At 40.1% G+C, this 19,421-nt stretch overlaps 1 protein-coding gene across 2 annotated transcripts in view; it reads left to right on the top strand.

Moving 5' to 3' along the window:
* COL4A1 (collagen type IV alpha 1 chain) overlaps nt 1–19,421 on the top strand; it is a 140,231-nt gene that overhangs the window by 86,730 nt on the left and 34,080 nt on the right. For both annotated transcript variants that reach the window (XR_013960181.1, XM_080661168.1), the window contains exons 7-24: nt 453–506; nt 664–690; nt 1,725–1,808; nt 1,895–1,957; nt 3,237–3,272; nt 3,808–3,849; nt 5,143–5,229; nt 5,707–5,733; nt 5,895–5,945; nt 6,799–6,843; nt 6,928–6,981; nt 9,547–9,588; nt 11,253–11,337; nt 11,689–11,724; nt 12,190–12,354; nt 13,212–13,307; nt 15,515–15,598; nt 16,406–16,476. Coding sequence is in view for 1 of the 2 variants with exons in the window: in XM_080661168.1 (XP_080517294.1) it covers nt 453–506; nt 664–690; nt 1,725–1,808; nt 1,895–1,957; nt 3,237–3,272; nt 3,808–3,849; nt 5,143–5,229; nt 5,707–5,733; nt 5,895–5,945; nt 6,799–6,843; nt 6,928–6,981; nt 9,547–9,588; nt 11,253–11,337; nt 11,689–11,724; nt 12,190–12,354; nt 13,212–13,307; nt 15,515–15,598; nt 16,406–16,476 (1,149 nt within the window). In the remaining variant the exon portion in view is untranslated. The remainder of the gene's footprint in view (nt 1–452; nt 507–663; nt 691–1,724; nt 1,809–1,894; nt 1,958–3,236; nt 3,273–3,807; nt 3,850–5,142; nt 5,230–5,706; nt 5,734–5,894; nt 5,946–6,798; nt 6,844–6,927; nt 6,982–9,546; nt 9,589–11,252; nt 11,338–11,688; nt 11,725–12,189; nt 12,355–13,211; nt 13,308–15,514; nt 15,599–16,405; nt 16,477–19,421) is intronic.

Here is a 19,421-nt window from a genome sequence, read left to right on the forward strand (position 1 = left end):
CTTTGTGCCTGTTCACCTGACTTTGCAGCTTGAGAAGTCAGGCCAAGTTGTTCAGTTGCCATCATTGCAAAGCTGCTGTCTCAACGCTTTCTTTATGTGATTAGGAAATGCAGTTTCCCCATATTTAATGTTTAAGAACGATATGATTATGACTTTCTCTTTTGGACAATTTTACTCTAAAATTGCTTTAAATACTGTATTTCTTACCTATAATCTACTACTAAATCAAACAAGAAAATGCTGCTCTTAATCCTGTCCCTATTAATTATATTTTCAAGTATATCTCTTCTGTTGTGAAGTACCACTCAGTAACATAGATTGTAACAAACAATTTTTAAGAAATGATTTTACTTAACAAATGAGGTAGGACATAGTAACTGATGAGGGTGTCTGGAGTGAGGTCCCACCTTGCCTTGTTGGTACTTGTGAGTGACTATCTGCTGTCCCCTCAGGGTGAACGAGGGCCCCTGGGACCTCCTGGTTTGCCTGGATTCACTGGAAATCCTGTGAGTATGAGGTTGTTTAACTCAGAATTTCTCTCTTTGACTAGAATTTCTCTCTTTTCATTTCATTTCCTTCCCCCGTCTCCCCCCCCCCTTTTATATCTTAATCCTAGTGATGTTTTGAGAAAAATGAAACTAATACCAACCTTTTTTTTTTTAGGGACCACCAGGGTTACCCGGAATGAAGGTACATTATTTTATTTTATTGGATTCATTACAGAAGTCTTTTTAAAACAGATGGTGTGAAAGTAAATTTACTTTAAATCACTTACTTTGGTGGGCCAATTGCCTATGGATACATTTGTCTAAACTCTGTTACATTAAAAGGGTATATAAGTCATTTACACACACTTAAATTTTAGAAACTAAAGTTTAGACATAGGTACACTGTGTTCATAGGAAATAAGCAGAAATAGGCAGCACAGTGTAAATATTAACAGATGAGAGTCTAATTCAGATTAATTACCTGCATAGACATCTCAATTTGGATGCTCCTTTTCCAGAGCCATAGGACCTAAGTACAGGGCCACCAAAAAGAACTCAAGTTGGTGTCATATTTAATCTATCTAGCTTGACTTATATACACCCTTTTTCATGTTGCCTATACTCTGGAGTCACTATTATACATTCCATAATTATGGCAGGAAGACCCCCAGTTGCCTTAGGTTAGATCCTGGTGTCACGACCCCTTTATTCAGAGCCAATCCATGGTCACTCTCAGCTTGATTTTCCTATATGTCCCGGTGGGGCGTAGGCCCCTCTGTATTGTGGCCTAAGTGAACACATGACATTTACCATCTTACCCTGCTTTGATAAAAATGCTCATCTTGAAATACTTTCCTAGAAATCCAGTTCTTGTTTTGTCAGAACAGCCTGTGGTCACACAGTCTCTCAACCAGAGACTGGGTCGTGGTCTAGTATTTCTTGTGTCTGTGTGGGAGGGTCCCATGGAAGTGTCATCAATCCTTTCACTTTGCCGTCTGGACATTCAGTCCTGGTTGCAGCTGAGATGACTGTGTAGCACTGAATGCTGGTTATTAAGAGAGTAGCATGAATGGGGCGACGGCCAATCTACTGTATATATTTCAAGCTTAGAGAGAGTCTGAACTCCAGACATGGGCTAGTTCCATACCAGTAATGCATGCCTAATATTTGATAGGTTTTAAGTTTCTTTACACAAGTATCAGTATTCGAGACTTTGTCTTATTTTTCATCACATAGGGGGATCCTGGTGAAATACTTGGCCACGTGCCCGGGACGCTGCTGAAAGGTGAAAGAGGATTTCCTGGACCCCCAGGAATACCAGTAAGCATTTGCTGAATAACTATAATCCCATGCTGAGTCTCCGCCTGGTTTGCATTTTGATTCTTTTCTTTCTCAATACATTGTAGGGTTCACCAGGATTCCCAGGGATGCAAGGTCCCATAGGCCCTCCAGGATATGCCGGACCACCAGTAAGTTTGGGGGGATGTTTCCCTGAGGCAGTCATTCAAAGAACTACTATGTTGAGGTGTGAAAACAAATACAATTATTGAAAACTTTACACAGTGGCGATCTCCCTTGGTTTGGGTTGGGCAAATGAATTTCTTATGAAAATATTTGGCTGCATTTATGGTGCACGCATTCCCAGAGCTGTGGGAACAGGATAGTAATAGCACTGCATGCCAAGACAGCCCTCAAACAGACAACACCTTCATTATGTGAGTGGCGGAGTGGATGCCAGTGATCCATGGCCTGAAGAGGCTGAGTTCAAGGTGGACAAGGAGGTTCAGCCCTGGAGATGGACTTGTGGGTCTGCTCTGTTGGGGGCTAAGGACACAGACCAGGTGGCGGCTAGAAGCTACACAGTATTTCAAAGACTGTGCCAACTGAGCATCCAGAGATAACATCCCAGGAGGCTCTGCACTGTCATTGGCCTCCCTCACAGCTGATAATTCTCAATAGAAGGAGAATATCATCTGCTCACACATACATATGTGGAATCACGAGAGAGTATTAACAAGACTTATGTTTACCAGGAATGAATAATGCACTTATTTTGTTATCCTCACACTAGCCTGCCTGAGAGTCCTGAGATTTTCAGGCTTATCTTTTAAATTTACTCTTTTTTGAGGGTGAATAAAATTCAACAACTCTTCTTATATTCATTCCTGCACATGAAATCTCTTATATGTTCTTGTAAGTGTATGAAATCATATTTATAAGTAAAGAATGACTAGTAACATATGGTTACTAGACTTACTGTGCTGATGGCATTCTTTATGTCCATAAAGAATGACCAGTTCTTCCTTTTTAAATGGTTATAGAAAGCATTCTGAAATTTTGTTACAAACACAAGTTTTTTTTTTTGACTTCACTATAGTCTACTTGCTGGAAGAAATCATTCAGCTTTTTTGAAATAAAAAATTATATCCAAATTAGACAAACATCATTTCCAAACTGGAAAGTGTAGAATCATAGAGTTTGGCTGGTGATTTCATCCATTGTCTGTGAGCCTGGCCTGTTCTTAGATCAATGGATTCCACAGGACAGTGCCAAAGGTTTTATAAGTATTTACATTCCTGTTAATAATCATATAAGACTAGTTTCTGGTTACTTTCAAAGTTTTACAGTTCTAGAACACAGGAAAAAAATAACAAATAAATTATGTTAACCATAGGATCGTAACATAATTTCTGTACAAAGCTTACCAGGGTTGTAAACTGTATTTAATTAAAATGCTTTATCTTTTAGGGTCCCCCAGGCCCTCCTGGCCCTCCAGGTGAAAAGGTAAAGATTTGTGTCATTTGTTTTTCTTTGGCATTAGTATCTGACTGTCATGAAATTGTCATAGCTCATTCTTTAAGTCTCTGTTAAAAATTTTTGGAAAAGTCTAACTTCTTTACCTATCTCTATAGTTAACATCTGTCTAGCTACCTATCCATCTATTCATCTATCTATCTAACCTATCAACTGATTATTTGATTGATCTCTTCATCCATTGATCTTTTTTCCATCTACCAACACCTTAGTCATTATTTTGAAATCATTGATTTTTTTCCCGTAGTTTTATAAAGCCAGAGTTTAAAAACCTTAAGTTAAGAAAAAAGGCTTTTATAGACTTATTTTTCAATGATACTTTTAAAAACTTTTTATAGACATTGAATACAACATGATTACAACTTCATTGAAAATCTTAGGGTGGTTGTGGAATGATGCTATTGCCTTAAATCTACTATCATACTGTATGTTATATGATATTTGTTAGACACTTTTGAGCAAAGTAGACAACTCTAATAATGGAAGCCTAATTTTCAATCAACAGGGACAAATGGGCTTAAGTTTTCAAGGACCAAAAGGTGACAAAGTGAGTACATATAGCTTTGGGGGGTTTTCATGTTTAAAATTACAGTTCCAAGCATGTTAGAGCTTCTGCCTCTGGACCTACTCTTGGGCTCTTATCCCTAGTTACTCTTCTCTGCACATTTTTGAGTTTGTTAGTGTCTTCCTTAAAATGCACAGCTAAATGTCACTGAACTCTATGTGTGATCTCACCCGCAGAGAATATAATGAGGCCATTAATCCCTCAATTGAACATATACAGGTCAATCAAAATGTTCTCAGGCAGTGATAAGACCAGACCTAGACTTTATTATAAATGACTCCAATTTAGGACTTGGCTGTTAATAGTGTAACTATATTGAACCCTGCAAAAGCAGAGGTCATCATACCAAAATTGGGAGGAAATGAGCCATGGAAGCAGGGAGTCATGGACCGGAGCAGGCAACCTCATCTTGGGAAGAAGGAAGAACATCAGTGGGTCTCTGATTCTCTGGTGATCTCTCCATCAGTTCCGCTGAATCACACCAATGAAATGGGCACTAACCAAGTGGGGATTATTGGAATTACAGCAGCAGTGCCTGCCAGGCCAAGGTTCTTTTCTGTGGATGGTCAAGCCATTGTAGACATAGGCCACCAGGGGGCCCCAAGTCAACCGAGGCATGGTCAGATGTGTCCTGGATAGGTGGCCTCTGCTTTCTACCCCAAATTTTGGCCCAGTTTTTTCATAAACCTCACACACAACAAATTTATACAGTTGAATTTTTTGTACCTCACTCATATGGGGACTCACTGTACTTCCAGTTGTATCCAGCAATTAGGATGCCTGAGAAAGACAATTCTTGATGGTTCTTGTATTGTTAGTTTACCTAAAGATACCTCCTTTCTTCCCAGGCTCTACTAGGCAATTTGTGTCTTTTCAGGACATCAAAATGCAATTGGACAGTATATATGCATATGCTTGTATACATGTGTCCTAGTATGTATATATATGTATGTATGTATATATATATATACACATATATACTGTTTGTATATGTATCATGGTTTGTACATACATGCATTCATACATGTGTCCTATAGATGATCAGGTTCCATTGCTATTACTCAAGACAGTGGCTTTCCTGACCTCTGAGAGATGAAAGTCTCCTCCTGGCTTTAGATACTAATCGTGTCCTCTTCCTACTGAAAGGCAAGGATAGATCAGAAAAGAGTACAAGAACACTTTTAAGATAGATGTTTTATTTTAGGCCCCCTCTGCATTTTTTTTCAATATATAATTATTTTTTGCCTAACTAGTTCCCAATGTTTACATCAACAGGGCGATCAGGGGGTCAGTGGCCCTCCAGGAGTGCCAGGACAGGCTCAAGTTAAAGAAAAAGGAGAATTTGCCACTAAAGGAGAGAAGGTATGAAATGATCAAATGTTGTCTTGCTAATTTTGTGCAAATTCCAAGGGAACAAGAGAAACTGTCAAAATTCAGTTTCTCCAACTGTGTTCACCCCTGACCTGGAGAACAGATTTATAGATTATCCATCATATAAAAGATGGGCATCTGAGAGCAGAGGCAGCTGGTCCTAGGTAGGAGCAAGCCTGGTTTGAGGCTGACTCACCTAAGTGAGGGCTTTTTCAGTGCACCCCAGTGGAGGATGGGCTGGATCAGCAGACGGGAGACCAGCTGTGGATCAAGCATAATTAAGTGCCCTTCTTAAATCTGTAATCCAGTCAATGTGAGGACATATATGCTGGAGACCAATGTAAATTTCTTTGTTACTATACCAGGAAAAGGTTCCTTTTTTCCTTTCACATGTTCAATGTGGCATATAAAAATGATACAGCCATTAGATAGTACTGATCTATCTCTCTCTCTTTAAAATTCTTCTAGGGTCAAAAAGGTGAACCTGGACCTTATGTAAGTACTAAATTCTTATTGATCATTATTATTTTGTGTGAAAACTGTAACATATTAGAATTAAGTTACAGGCTTATTTCACTTTAAGTGTAATATTTACTTAATTTAATATTTTACTTAAATGTATGAGTGAATCTAACTCTATTTTTTTTCCCCCCAAGGGATTGCCAGGGTTTGGAGAGAAAGGGGAACCTGGAAAACCAGGACCCCGAGTAAGTTCTTTTAAGAGTCTTTTTATTCCGTTTGTAAATCGTTTTCTTTGCATTCCTGGAATCACAGGTTCAGGCACACAGAAGAATGGAAGAGACTGGGAGGGGTTTTCTGGTTTCTCCCTTTCCTCTCCTGAAGGGCTTTTCTGAAGCCCTTGGGAGTAGAAATAAGGAGAGCTGTCATCACTTGAAAAAAGTCCCAGAAGGTTGAGGCCCTTTGTTATTCACACCCCAAGACAGCCTGGCATTGGGTGGGGGCCTCTCTGAAGAGCTGCCCACCTGCTGGTTCCCCACTGATCGCCACCTGTCCACTTGCTCAGAGCCCTTGGCGCCCTTTGCTGCTGCCTTCCCAGTCCAGCTCGGACCTCCACCCAGATCCGAGATGCACATCCCGGAGTGGAGATGCTCACATGCTTCTCAACCCCCAGAGTCCTGGTGGAAGGACATCTTCCCAGTTTCTAGTAGCTTGAGCGTTTTCAGTTTCTCCCCTGAAACAATGCAGGAAAACCTTCACTAAAATCAATGCTCTGCATAGCAGCTACCCAATGCTCACTTCCCAATAGGAAACCTTCTCTGGTGGTAGTAGCTATGCTGCCAAATGTAAGGGTACCTTAGAAGATTTGGAACTAATCAGGCTCCATTTTTTTTTTTAAATGGAAAAGTCCTCTTCTGTTGTAACACTTTCATAGTTATTCAGTGTACACTCTATTCCTTGTTGTTGTAGTGGCATCAGCTTACATAGAGGCTTCCTAGGAAAGATGACATATGAACTTGCATTTGAATCAGAGCCTTGTTGTTACAGTGTATTTGCTATGATTGTTGATGAAATACTAATATTTAAATTTTTATTGTACAGGGAAAGCCTGGAAAAGATGGTGAAAAAGGAGAAAAGGGGGGTCCAGTAAGTATTTCTCTATCATTTTTAAAAGGAAGCTGTTGGCCTTCACTAGCTTACAATTGTTGTTGCCTCTCCTGTTTCCTTTAGGGGTTTCCCGGCGACTCAGGGTTCCCAGGACGACCAGGACAACCGGGCTTTAAGGTAAATGGGGGCGCTATTTTGAGTTTTTAACTTTCATTTTGTAGATCAATTCAGAAATTTTTACTAGAATAGTGGCCTGTGGACTCACAAAGAATTATACACTGAGTGGCCAGATTATTATGATCTCTGAATGCATAATAATCTGGCCACTCAGTGTGTGTGTGTGTGTGTGTGTGTGTGTGTATGTATATGTGTGTATATATATATAAGTATATATATATACATATATATGTATATTAGAGGCCTGGTGCATGAATTTATGCATGGGTGGGGTCCGGCCTGGCTTGGGGTGGGGGATGGGCGGTTGGCTGGCCTGCCTGCTGGTCGAACTCCTGGTCGAGGGGACAGTTTGCATATTAGCCTTTTATTATATAGGATATACACTGAGTGGCCAGATTATTATGCATTCAGAGATCATAATAATCTGGCCACTCAGTGTAGTTATTTATGCTCCATGTGAACAAAAACACAACTTAACATACTGGTTTTATTTTTATGCATAAATTTTTAAAAATATGAGATGTTGCATTCACATTTTTAAGTTTTTTTGGAGTAGATTAATTTTTCCTGATTGTAAACCACCACCAGAAAATGCAGAAAGATATTGTGAAGAAAAAAAGCTCATGGGATCTTTCTATTACCCACTCAGAAATAGTCAGAGTTAGTAATTGTCCTATGTGCACATATGTACATGTGCTTTGAAAAAATGTTATTGCATCATACATCCTGCTTTGTTGCATAATAATATGAAATGGATATATTTCTATATCCATAAATGTAGTTATACATTTATACTTTTAATGTCCATGCCTTTTACTGTTTGGTATTTAAGCCCCTTCCACATTTTTATGATTATAACTTATTTTTGTTCACTGGTCTTATCATTTCCCTGTTATAAGTTCCTAAAAACGTAATGTTCAGGGTCAACGTTTGGGCTCTTTTGGAAGCTTTTGCCATGTGCCCCAAATTGTCCCCAGAAAGGCACCTCTATCAGTTTGGGGCCCTTTCATTTGGCAACTGCTAGTTATCAAACTTTAAAAAATATTTGTTATTCTGATAGACAGAAAAAATTCATTGCTTTATTGTTTTCTTTTAATCATGAGACTAAGTAATACACATGTCTACTAAAATAGAAATACAATTGATACTTTAACAACATGGATTTGAAATGCATGGGTGTACTTACAAGTAGATATTTTTCTCCAATAAGTGCATACAGAACTGTAAATGTATTTTCTCTCCCTTATGATTTTCTTAACACTTTCTTTTCTCTAACTTACTTTATTGTAAGAATAAAGCATATAATACATGTAACATACAAAATATGTGATAATCCCCTGTTCATGTCATTGGTAAGATTTCTATTCAACAGTAGGCTATTAGTAGGTAAGTTTTCGGGGAGTCAAAAGTTAGACATGGGTTTTTGACTGTGTGTGGCGGTCAGTGCCCTTAACCCCTGCATTGGTCAAGGGTCAGCTGTAATTTGGAAATGTTTATCTCTTAACAATGAGTGATAAACTAATGAAAGGACTTCAAGGTTTGCTTATCAAAGCCAGGGACAAAGGGAGAAATCCTGTTGTACAAAGGCTATAATTTTTTGAGAAAGTACAATCTTGTAGAATTTAAAGGTAAATATGTTTGGAATATATTAGCTAAGATATTTTTTAAGTTTCTCAGATATTTCTAAAATTCTTCTCATATTTATGAAAAACCAAAATAGTTAATTCTGATTTAATGCCTAAGTTTAATTCATTCGTTTAAAAGGAAAAAAAGTACATTCATGGAATAATGGCATATCTTAAGACTTTTAAAAGTATTATGATGTTTATATAAAAACAGTATATATAAAATGATTAAATTTTGGGGTTTTTTCATCTAATATGAATTGGATTAAGCCTCAAAGTGACCAGAATTTATCCACTTAATGTTTATAAATAATGTTGGATTTTAAGGGGAAAGAAAAAACTATAAGTATCCTTTATTATGATTTCCAATGCAAATTTGGACATTCTTACACCTAAAAACCTCAAATAAAATGATTTCTTTAAGAAAACTATACTAAGAAATCAGAATCTTTCATATCATTTTATTTTAAACCACTGTGTATGAATTCAGCTTATAAATGAGTACACAGTTTCACTGCTCTAAGCAAAGCAGTTTTCATTTTTGCAAATAACATTTTACTTCTTGTTCATATGCATACTTATAATCATTGTATGTAACTTTTAAAAAAAAATACATTCTTCATGTTTTCAAGTTATCTTCAAGTAAAGTTCTCTGAGGGAGCGTACAGTCAACAGAACAAAAACTGCGAGCTTGTTTGTCATGTGACTAATTGGCTTCCCATTTGTGTCTTGTAGAAACTTTTATCCTCATATATCACCCTTATGCAAAACAAAATGAAATGTATTTGCTTTTGTTATAGTTGTTACAGAGCGCTTTAAACTAATCAGGATGGGAGGTATTGAGAGGAAAATATTTCTTGTAAAGTTTAATTGCTTTCTGAAAGATCTCTACTCTTTATAGTTAAAAAATGCTGAAGTTACATAGTTTTTTCTTTTGTAGGGAGACAAAGGTGAATCAGGTCCTCCAGGCCCACCTGGAATTGTGAGTAAGAGTAACGTTTGCTGGGCTGGGAGAGCCTTTGAAAGGAAGAAAGGAAAGGAGTTTAGGCCAAGCAGTTGCTTAGGCCACAGGCCCCGCAGCATTCGTAGGCTGACATTTTTATGTAAAGGGGCTGTGTACAATCTGAACTAATACTTCTATATTTTTTATGGTGTGGAGTTTGGGTCTTACTTTTTATTAAATTTTGATCATTTCTGCATGTGGGTAAGAATAGTAGCCACACACTCTGAAACTTTTTTGTTTTAAATGGTCCATTGAGGAAGACATTACCAAAGGGGACAGATCATCCACAATTTGACTGCTCCTAAGCAAAACAGTTTTCATTTTTGCAAATAACATTTTACTCCTTGTCCATATGCATAGTTATACATACTTATAATCATTGTATGTAACTTTTTAAAAAAAGTACATTCTTCATGTTTTCAAGTTATCTTCAAGTAATCATTTTCAATATCTTGTCAGTGTTGTGCTGTAATTATTTTAACCATTTTGCCCCCAATTTTTTTTATTTTTTTAAAAAAATATTTTTAATGATTTCAGAGAGGAAGGGAAAGGGGGAGAGAGGGAGAGAAACATCAATGAATGAGAGAGAATCATTGATCTGTTGCTTCCCCTCCACTGGGGATTGAGCCTGCAACCTGGGCATGTGCCCTGACCAGGAATCGAATCATGACCTTCTGGTTCATCAGTTGACGCTCAACCACGGTGCCACATAAACTGGGCATCCCCAAACCTTTTTTAAAATGATGAAAATGTTACCATTCTCTTGTTTGCTGCCATTGCACTGTGTTGATGAATGGTTGTACAAACCATTGTGTGCAAGAGTGTGTCTATTGGGCGGGGATGTAGGGGGGCGGGTGGTGGTGAGTCATTTTTCCTCAAGCTACATTTCCAGGAATAGGATCAACTTATCAAGCCTTCTTAATGCTTTTAATTCTCCATATATACTTATGATTCCATTTTCCATATTTGTGATCCCGCAGCAGCATTCAAGTAACCTGTTTTTAGCTTAACCTTATCAGCAGATTTTAATAATATCCTGTAACTTAATTGCAACAAAGGAATTATATTTTAAGGGTAATAATGCGGTAATTTGACTTGGTCATTTTCTTTGAATTTTAGTAATTTAGAATTGAGTGGGCAAGTTCACACCTTTTTAACGAGGCAAAAGTGCATTCTTTTTGCCTTCTATCCCTAGGACCTTAAGGAGGTCCCTGCTTTGGACCATTTAATAAAAAAAGAAAGGAGAAAACTCTTCCAGTAAAAAAGTTGGAGTGTTCTGTTGCAAACAGAGGAAATGTAAGGGTGTTCTTTTGCTAGCACCCTTTAAAGGAGACTACCCATGTTATGGCTTGTATGGACATTTAGAAATTCCAAACCTAAACCTTGGAATTAATGTTTTTCTAACTTTACCTCGTTGGTAAAGCTCCTGCCAGGCAAATTATTACAGAAGGAAGTAGAGCTGCCTGGTGGAGTTCTCTGCAAGGAGGACATTGTGGAATATTTATTTTGTATGTTTTGACTTCCCCCGCCCCATGACTACTTCTCTTTCACATTTCATGCAATGACAGAAAAAGCGTTAGCTTCTTCACCTATAGCACCAGCCCCTCCTGGGCCCCACCGTGATCTCATGTTCTGTAATTCAGGTGACCGGCATAGGACCCTTGGGAGAAAAAGGCGAGCGGGGCTCCCCCGGGCCTCCAGGGTTGAAAGGAGAGCCAGGCCCCAAAGGTATGTTCCTTTCCTTTGTCTTTCCCTCTCTTCCTCTTTCCTCCTCTCCTCCCCTTGTCTCTCTCTCTCATCCTTTCTTCCATTTTTGACCTGCACTCGTTTGCACCTTGAAAACATCTGCATGCCTCGCAGGACCACGTGGTGACCGAGTCTCACTCGAGCTCATGTTTCATTGTCACACTGTCCATCCCGGGGCCCCTCCCCTGGCATCTCTGTAGCTTCAGGGGCACCGCATTTCCATGCGTTCAGGCTTCCTGTTCCCCTTGGCAGTGGGTACTCCTGGGCACAGAGATATGAACCGTCAATCACAAGTGCACCAGCCTCAGCCTGTCCGACTCTTTCTCTTTTTAGGTTTCCCAGGACAGCAAGGCCTGCCAGGCCCCCCAGGTGAGCATCTCGGACTGATTTTTAAAGAATGCTGTAAATCTTCTCTGTGGTTACATTCTGAACATTTTATCATGTACATTAGATATTTGCATAAAATGTTTAACAGTTCTGTAGCACCTTTTTCTAGTTATGAAAACAAGATGTGTTCATGGGAAAGGTGTTCATTTTGTAAGGGACAGGTTAGCATGTAGCTAGAAACATGTATTTAACCGGTGGGACTGTTCACGTCTCTTGTTGAGGCACGCCTACTCTGCCTGGCTCTGATCTTTCCTTCAAGTTAATGTGTAGGAAGCATCTGACTGTTAGCATTTACATGTACATGGTGAGAAGCCTGTCAACTTGTTTCAGCAGTTCCCCTTTTAGCAATGGTCACTGCTCACTTTTCCTTCAACAGTTAAGAAAATTAGTTTGTGCGGTTGACATTCAACTTGTGATTATTTAGGTGAGGTTTTGTTCTGGTTTCAGGCCTCCCGATACCTGGGCAGGCTGGTGCTCCCGGCTTCCCTGGTGAAAGAGGAGAAAAAGGTGACCAAGGATATCCAGGGGCGTCTTTGCCAGGACCAAGTGGAAGAGATGGATTTCCGGGCCCTCCTGGGCTCCCTGGACCTCCTGGACCGCCAGGCTACGCAGGTAAGCTCCCTCTGGGACCATTTCATGTGGAGTCCCCTCGAGGACAGGCTGCAGGGAAGGGCTGGCCCAGGTCTTTGAGGGGGCTCCCGAGTTCACATGCAGTACAGAAGGCTGGTGTGTCCAGTGATGGATGAATTCTTTACGGCCCCCTTAGGTATCTTTGCAAAATTAGCCTTGCTACAGAAAGGAATAGTAAAAATAAAACCATAAAACTGGTTTAAAGGAATAAGAAATATGTTAACCAGCTCTGAGTCTCCTGGCTTCTAAAGCTGAAAAGTGAACCAGTTGAGTTGTGCAGTTTGTACTGAAAATAAAACGTATTTTAGCTTATCTAGAGTCACATGAATGATGCTCAGAATTGAATAGGAACTATCAGTTAGAGACATTTCTCCACGGACAGTCTGCAACTCTAAATAATTTTTGCTTTGCTGAAAGTTTGCTTAGGAAAAGTAAGGAATAAAGTGGCTCAAGTCTTCTTTGTGATGTCACAGATGTATGATGATGAAGAAACCACTTAACTTTTTCGAGCCCCCATTTCTTAATCTGTATGATAAGGATGATGGTGTGTACTTGGCAAGATAAAAATTAAATAAAGCATAAGACAGGGCTCATGAGACATGTTTCAGAATTGTGAAATACTAGTAGACATTTGAGAAGTGATGGCGTGTGATGCTGAGTAGATGGATGGATGCTATGTGTGCTGGTCCTGTTTGTGAGCAAACTAAAGCTGGATTTCTAATACTTACCAAGTAGCCCCAAACAGTTTGGTTTTATAAGAGAGATTGAATTACCAAGTGTGGAAATACCTAGCTTCAGTTAGGTAGGAATGATCCTATAACTTTAAAAATCCATTTCAGATGGACAAGTGGAATGCCGGCCTGGACCAGTTGGTGATCCGGGTCCTCCTGGAATTCCAGGGCAACCAGGATTGTTGGGTGAAGTTGGAGAGAAAGGTAAGAGATTACTTTTTTTTTTTTTTTTTAATGGTGATTGTGCTAAGGCCTATAATATATTAGTATGTCTGCAAACTCACTGGGTTGGGGTGGACGTGGATGTAGTCTCCCTTTATTTGGAACTCCCTGCAAAGTCCATTCTAGGATGTGTCTCCCTACAACTCTGCTGGGATTTTCCTGTTGTTGGATTTTGAGAGGCAGCTCTCACCTGGGAGACAATGAGGAGAGAGGGCCCTGATGTCAGAGTTGCTGCCCTTTACCTTCTCCACGGCCGGCAGGTGAATTTCTCAGACTGATGTCTTACTCTGACCTTTCAGTTCAAAGTTGGAGAGTTCCCTTCTCAAAGGAGGCATGTCTTTCAAGCCAAACCACAAATGCACACCTGGGATGCTCACCACCCTTCTAAGCCATAATCAGTGTGAGCAAATCTGTTCATGGACCAGCTGACTATCCAGTGCTCTCAATTTTATCCTTATTCTTCCCAAGTTTTTGCTATAACACCAACTCAGGACACATCATAATCCCTTCACCATCTTGGAAACAGAGTGGATAATCGCCACACCGACAGTTCTATTTTAGAGTGTAATAAACAAGGGATATTCCAATACACCTCTCAGTACCCAAGGGTGGAACAAATAGGAGGCTGCTCCCCAAACCTACCCCATTGTGTACCATTTCTGGCTTTAGGTTGTTAAGAATTTTTACTCTTCAAAAGTCTAAAACACAAATGCTTCATGGAGAACAGTTTCAGCTAAATCTTAGAATTTTGGCAGCCATGCAAGTTATAGAACCTTAGATGGAAGTGATCTCAGAAGTCATTGGAGCTGGGTTGGGGGTTCCCCCAGTCACTGTCATTTGTCTTTCAGTGAATCGCTCTAGTTACCAGGTAGGGAGTCCTTTCTGAGGTGGGCTGCTACATTTTACGACAGAGCCAATGGTCAAAAGGTTCTCTGTACTGTGGTTTTGTTTATCCGTCTCTGGAATCCTAAGAGAAGAGTCTTTCTCCCGTGTCTTCATACTCCTGCTCGAGAACCATCAGCCCGCCCAGACTGTGGTGCTAGTGCCTCTCCCCGCCAACTCCTGGACTCACAGCACACATCCACGGAACCCCAGGGCGCCCAGAACGTAGCTGGGTTGATAGCAGACTTGCATTTTGTGTCTGTCCCAGGGATGGGCTAATGTTCTGCCTCTGGGAAGAACACAGAACGAAGCAGTGCACCGTGCCCAGAGCTCAGGGACACAAGGCTGTCTGCAATGGTCCTTTTCTGTCCCTGACCGTGGGGCCTGTTGGAGAGGAGTGTGTAGTAGCCGTGCCTGGGGCTGGGAGTGCCCATCCAGGCGAGGGCACGAGGGTGATGCGGACCAGCCTCTCTGACTTCCAAACATGGGCATCTCCACATGCACTCTGCTCTACATTAAACCTGATTTGTACCTAGAAACCAGACATTTTAAGGTTTAGGATACCCTAAGGCAGGGGTGGGCAAACTTTTTGACTCGAGGGCCACAATGGGTTTTTAAACTGGACTGGAGGGCTGGAACAAAAGCATGGATGGAGTGTTTGTGTGAACTAATATAAATTCAAAGTAAAGGAGCAGAGGGGAGAGCAAGAGAACCGGATAGAACAGCCGGATCCGGCCCGTGGGCCGTAGTTTGCCCACGGCTGCCCTAAGGCCTTTTAGCTTAGTTTGAAAGTCAGGACAAAATGTGTTAAAATTTCCAAAGAAAGGCATTCCCTTCCATTTTTTTGTGCTGCTATCTCTACTTTTCCACCTCAATGTCAGGTCAGATATTTGTTCTTGATTTGGGGGCTTCTTATTCTCAGTGATCATCTGTCAGCTTGTTACCTGGGTTTAAGTCCAGGAGCGCTATGTACAGTTTGCTAACAAATACTAAAAATAATGGGACATTATAGAGTGGGAGACAAAATTGTCAAAGCAGTCAAAACTTCAGGATGATAGGCAGAATTGAGTTCTGGATCACCTTTTAGTGATTTGTTGAAAATGGTTACCCGTGAAATATGCCCAGTGACAGGGACACGCGGCAGGTTAGCAGAGGGGTCTGGAGCAGGGGTTAGATAATTGAGAAAGCACACATTTGAATGTGTCACTCTTAAAATGACAGCCTTCTTTGCCCTTTTATTCTGTCACCACACTGCAGAGACTTCTGTTCACTTGTTACATAAAAGTACCCTGTGTTTCCCTTTTTAGGTCAAAAAGGAGAGGGTTGCCTTGTCTGTGACACAGAAGGACTTCGTGGACCCCCCGGGCCACAGGGGCCCCCAGGAGATATAGGTAAGACCCCAAATGTGAAAGGGACCAGGTCAGACTTTGCTTCAGTGGGCTGGAACCTTCACAGTGGAATGTATCTTACTCCACAAGAGACCTGATTTTCTGCATTCAGAACTAAAACGTAATAATGAGACTGTTATACTCAACTTCCAGGATGTATCCACTTTGTTGAAAATTATCAAGATGGCCTATAAATTCATTGTCATTAAAATGTCCTGATAAAAGGATAGCAACGTATGGCTTACTCAGCTCTGCAAATTTCATTATCTCGAAAGAAGTTAACTGAATGTCTTTATGGGAAGTGGTCTGGGGCGGGGTGAGGCGATTTGGAACCATCCCACTTCAATGTTACCTTTATGCATTTGGGGTCACTTTTCCCTTTCCGAGCTCACCTTGAGCATTTTTATTATTTTCTTTTTTAAAAAAATATTTTTATTGATTTCAGAGAGAAAGATAGAGGGGGAGAGAGAGAGAAACATCAATGATGAGAGAGAATCATTGATCGACTGCCTCCTGCATGCCCCACACTGGGATTGAGCTCCCAACCCAGGCATGTGCCCTGACCAGGAATCAAACTATGACCTCCTGGTTCATAGGTTGACACTCAACCACTGAGCCACTGTGGCCTGGCTCATTATTACTTTTTGATATTCTTAAAACATCATTCATTTTTGTATAAAGACCTTTGTACTTTGAATCTTTTTTTTTTTTTGTACTTCTGAGTCTCAAAAAAATTTAAAAAGCTTTTGAGTTATTAGAAAGTATATTATCAATAATGTGCTGTAATTTTTTCTCTGTCTCTTATAAAAGGTTACCCGGGGCAGCCAGGGGCCAAGGGCGAGAAAGGTCTACCTGGCAGGGACGGTGTGGAAGGATTGCCTGTGAGTAAGCCTGTCTGAGTTCATGTCCATGTTAGAAGGTGCATATTTTTGCATTTGCAATACAGTGTTTCCTGTATTTGGGAGCTGGTGAAAGTATCTCTTGGTCCAGCAGTCTAGAATTACTCCCTGTGTCCCTCTTCACTCATTCCCCTGAGAATGAGCAGGACTGTTGGAATCCAGAACCAGCATCTCAACTGCCCTTCTTCTCACCTGGTCAGAATTCAGTTGCCACTTACTTGTGTCCAGGTGCAGCCGAGTGCTAGTGTGTCCCTTTCCCACAGGGTCTCTGGGAGTTCTTGAAACAAATGATGCCACCAAGGATTACCTCTTAGCAGCGACACTGTTGAGTTGAATTGTTCTTCTGCACAATTACTGCTTATCATACCAAATCACCTACAAACTTATGTTCATGGATAAGTTTAGCAACAATAGTTTCTAGGGAGAGAGGGAGGAAAACTGACCGGTGTCCTCCTAGGAATTTAAAATATTTTTTATTCTTCTTCTAACAGATACATATTTTGAAAATTCCTAACACCGAACTCTATTTTAAAGATGCTTTTTTAATATCTATAAATGAAATACCTCAATCATATGGATGTGAAACCTTTCAGTTAATCAAAACAGTAGCTTCTTAGCTCTTCTAGTTTGTTTTAAAAGAAGCGATTAAAAAAAGTAGTAGTAATCTTAACTATTGAAGGACATTATTTTATTTCATATAATCAGCTTTATATCTAAAGCTTTTAAACCTTAGGACATTGTTCTCTTCATATTTTCTTAGTTCTTATAAGTTCTGTAAGCATTAACTACTTCCTACAAATTACTTTCATTTCCATTTTCCCTTTCCTTTTGTCATAGATTGAACCTCAAGTCTTTAGCATTATTCTTTCTTGTTGTAGCACTCTAACATTCATATTTAAGAAAAATATTACTGGATGCTTCTATAAAGGCGGGTCAGGGTAAAAAGGAGTTGAAATGGGAATGGAACAGCTGGGATTCAGCAATAGTTTTCTCCTTTTGAAGTTAGGTCTTGAGATGCTGCTTTCCAGAGCTTCCCTGGGTCTGGGGAGATAAGTTAGAAGTTGCAATTGTTTAAAATATTTCTAAATCCATTAGAAGTTCCCATCGCTGGCAAGCTCTGGCTGTGGTGGCGATCAAAGGCAGAAAAACTTTGAAGGCAGCAGTAAAGGATGCTTTTAACCTCTGGACATAGTCTTTATCTACTTGGCCTTTCTGGAATTCTTTCTGCCTCCACAGTGCCCGGAAACCAGTCCAGACATCCATTTCTCCAGCCTCAACTCTAATAAAAAGGGATAAAGAGGAAGGAGATGAGAGAGAAGGATGGTTGAGTAGAAGTCACGATAAAGAAGAAAGTAAAGAAAACGTGCCACAAAAATTTTAATCCTATGCCTTCCCCATCAAGAGCTGCTTTCTGTAGATGGGGAAAAAAATGCCTAAAAATTGTTTTATGGGTAAATAATTTAATTGAGAAGAAAGTAATTTTTCTTTTATTTGAGGCTGTATGGTTTAACTAGCTCAAAAGTGTGGTTCTTATGTCAAATTTGGCTGGAGGCTAAAAGAGGTACTCAGGAACCCATGGAGTATACTGGGACGTAGATTAAAATGAGAAAGTGATGAAGTGCTCAGAGTTTTCATTTGGTGTAGATGGCACTTTGGTGACATGTTCTTTTGAAAGCCAAGTGTTTGATTTTGGGAAAAAAGGACAGATCACAAGAGTCTGGCTCCTGACAGAGGTGGAAGCCCACGCTGCAGGGGCAGGCTCTGATTGCTGGGAGTGGATAATTGAAATGAACTCCTCCTGGCTTCCCCCACAGTGGCACCACTTTTTAGGAGCAGACCACATAGCCATGGGATCTTCTCGCATTTGTGCAGCCAGTGCTAAATTTTCAAGGCGCTACTTGATTTCCTCCATATTTATCTTAAGGGATGTGGATCAAAAGACCTTTGAATTGCTTAGGATTAAGAAGTTCTGTGGCAAAGTAACCCCATGAGATAGCCTAGGGTCATAGATGTTCCTTTTCAAAAAAATCTAGATTTCTCCCTTGAATGATAGTGAACAAGGTCATTCTTATTTTAAAAAATTATATTTTCTCACCCTAGGCTCACAGTATTAGAAAACTATATTTTTGTATAATCACTATAAAATAACGTAATGATGCTTCTGTGTTGAGAAACATATACATTGGTAATAATTTCTTACATTGGTATTTATTTTCTATTGGTGAATGTTGCCAGTTCAACATATACTTCCCCCATTATCTCCTTAGTTGCAGACATTAAGGATACAAAGATAGAAAGCCTTGGTCCTGCCTTCAAAGTCCTGAAAGACTAGTATAAAGACAGATGTGCAAGCAAAAGTTCCTAATAAACAAAGCAAGTTTTATAACGAGAATCACGCATTACACCATGGTGATACAGGAGAAAGCAGCTCTACCTATCAGGAAAGGTTTCACAGAGGACTCTAGCTTTAGCTGAGACTTAAGGATGCATAGGAGCTAATATTAACTCAAGCGAAAAAGCTACAAAATACCACAATACCTTTCAACTAAATAATGAAATTTCTTTGACCCTCTGCTAACCTTTCTAGCAGGTGGCTAGTAGAGATAAAGAGTTGCCATTCTTGGGACAAGAGCAAATAGGTTGGACATCTTCTACCTTTCCCAGTTACATCTGAATGAAGTATCCTCTGTTATAAGGGGCACGTCTAGCTCAGGGCCAGTTCCAACCAGCTGTGTCTGTCCAGGAGAACTTTCTGCCACGATAGAGATGTCTGTGCCTGGGCTGTCCAGTTTGGTAGCCACTGGTCTGTGGTTGCTATTGAGTCCATGAAGTGTGGCTAGTGTAACTAAGGAGCTGAAGTTTTAATGTTATTTAATTTAAATATTTAGTATTGGACAGTGCAGACTTGTTGCAGACTCTCCAGGCTT

The sequence above is a fragment of the Plecotus auritus genome (genome assembly GCF_963455305.1).
Source record: "Plecotus auritus genome assembly, chromosome: 3".
Taxonomy (NCBI): Eukaryota; Metazoa; Chordata; class Mammalia; order Chiroptera; family Vespertilionidae; genus Plecotus; species Plecotus auritus.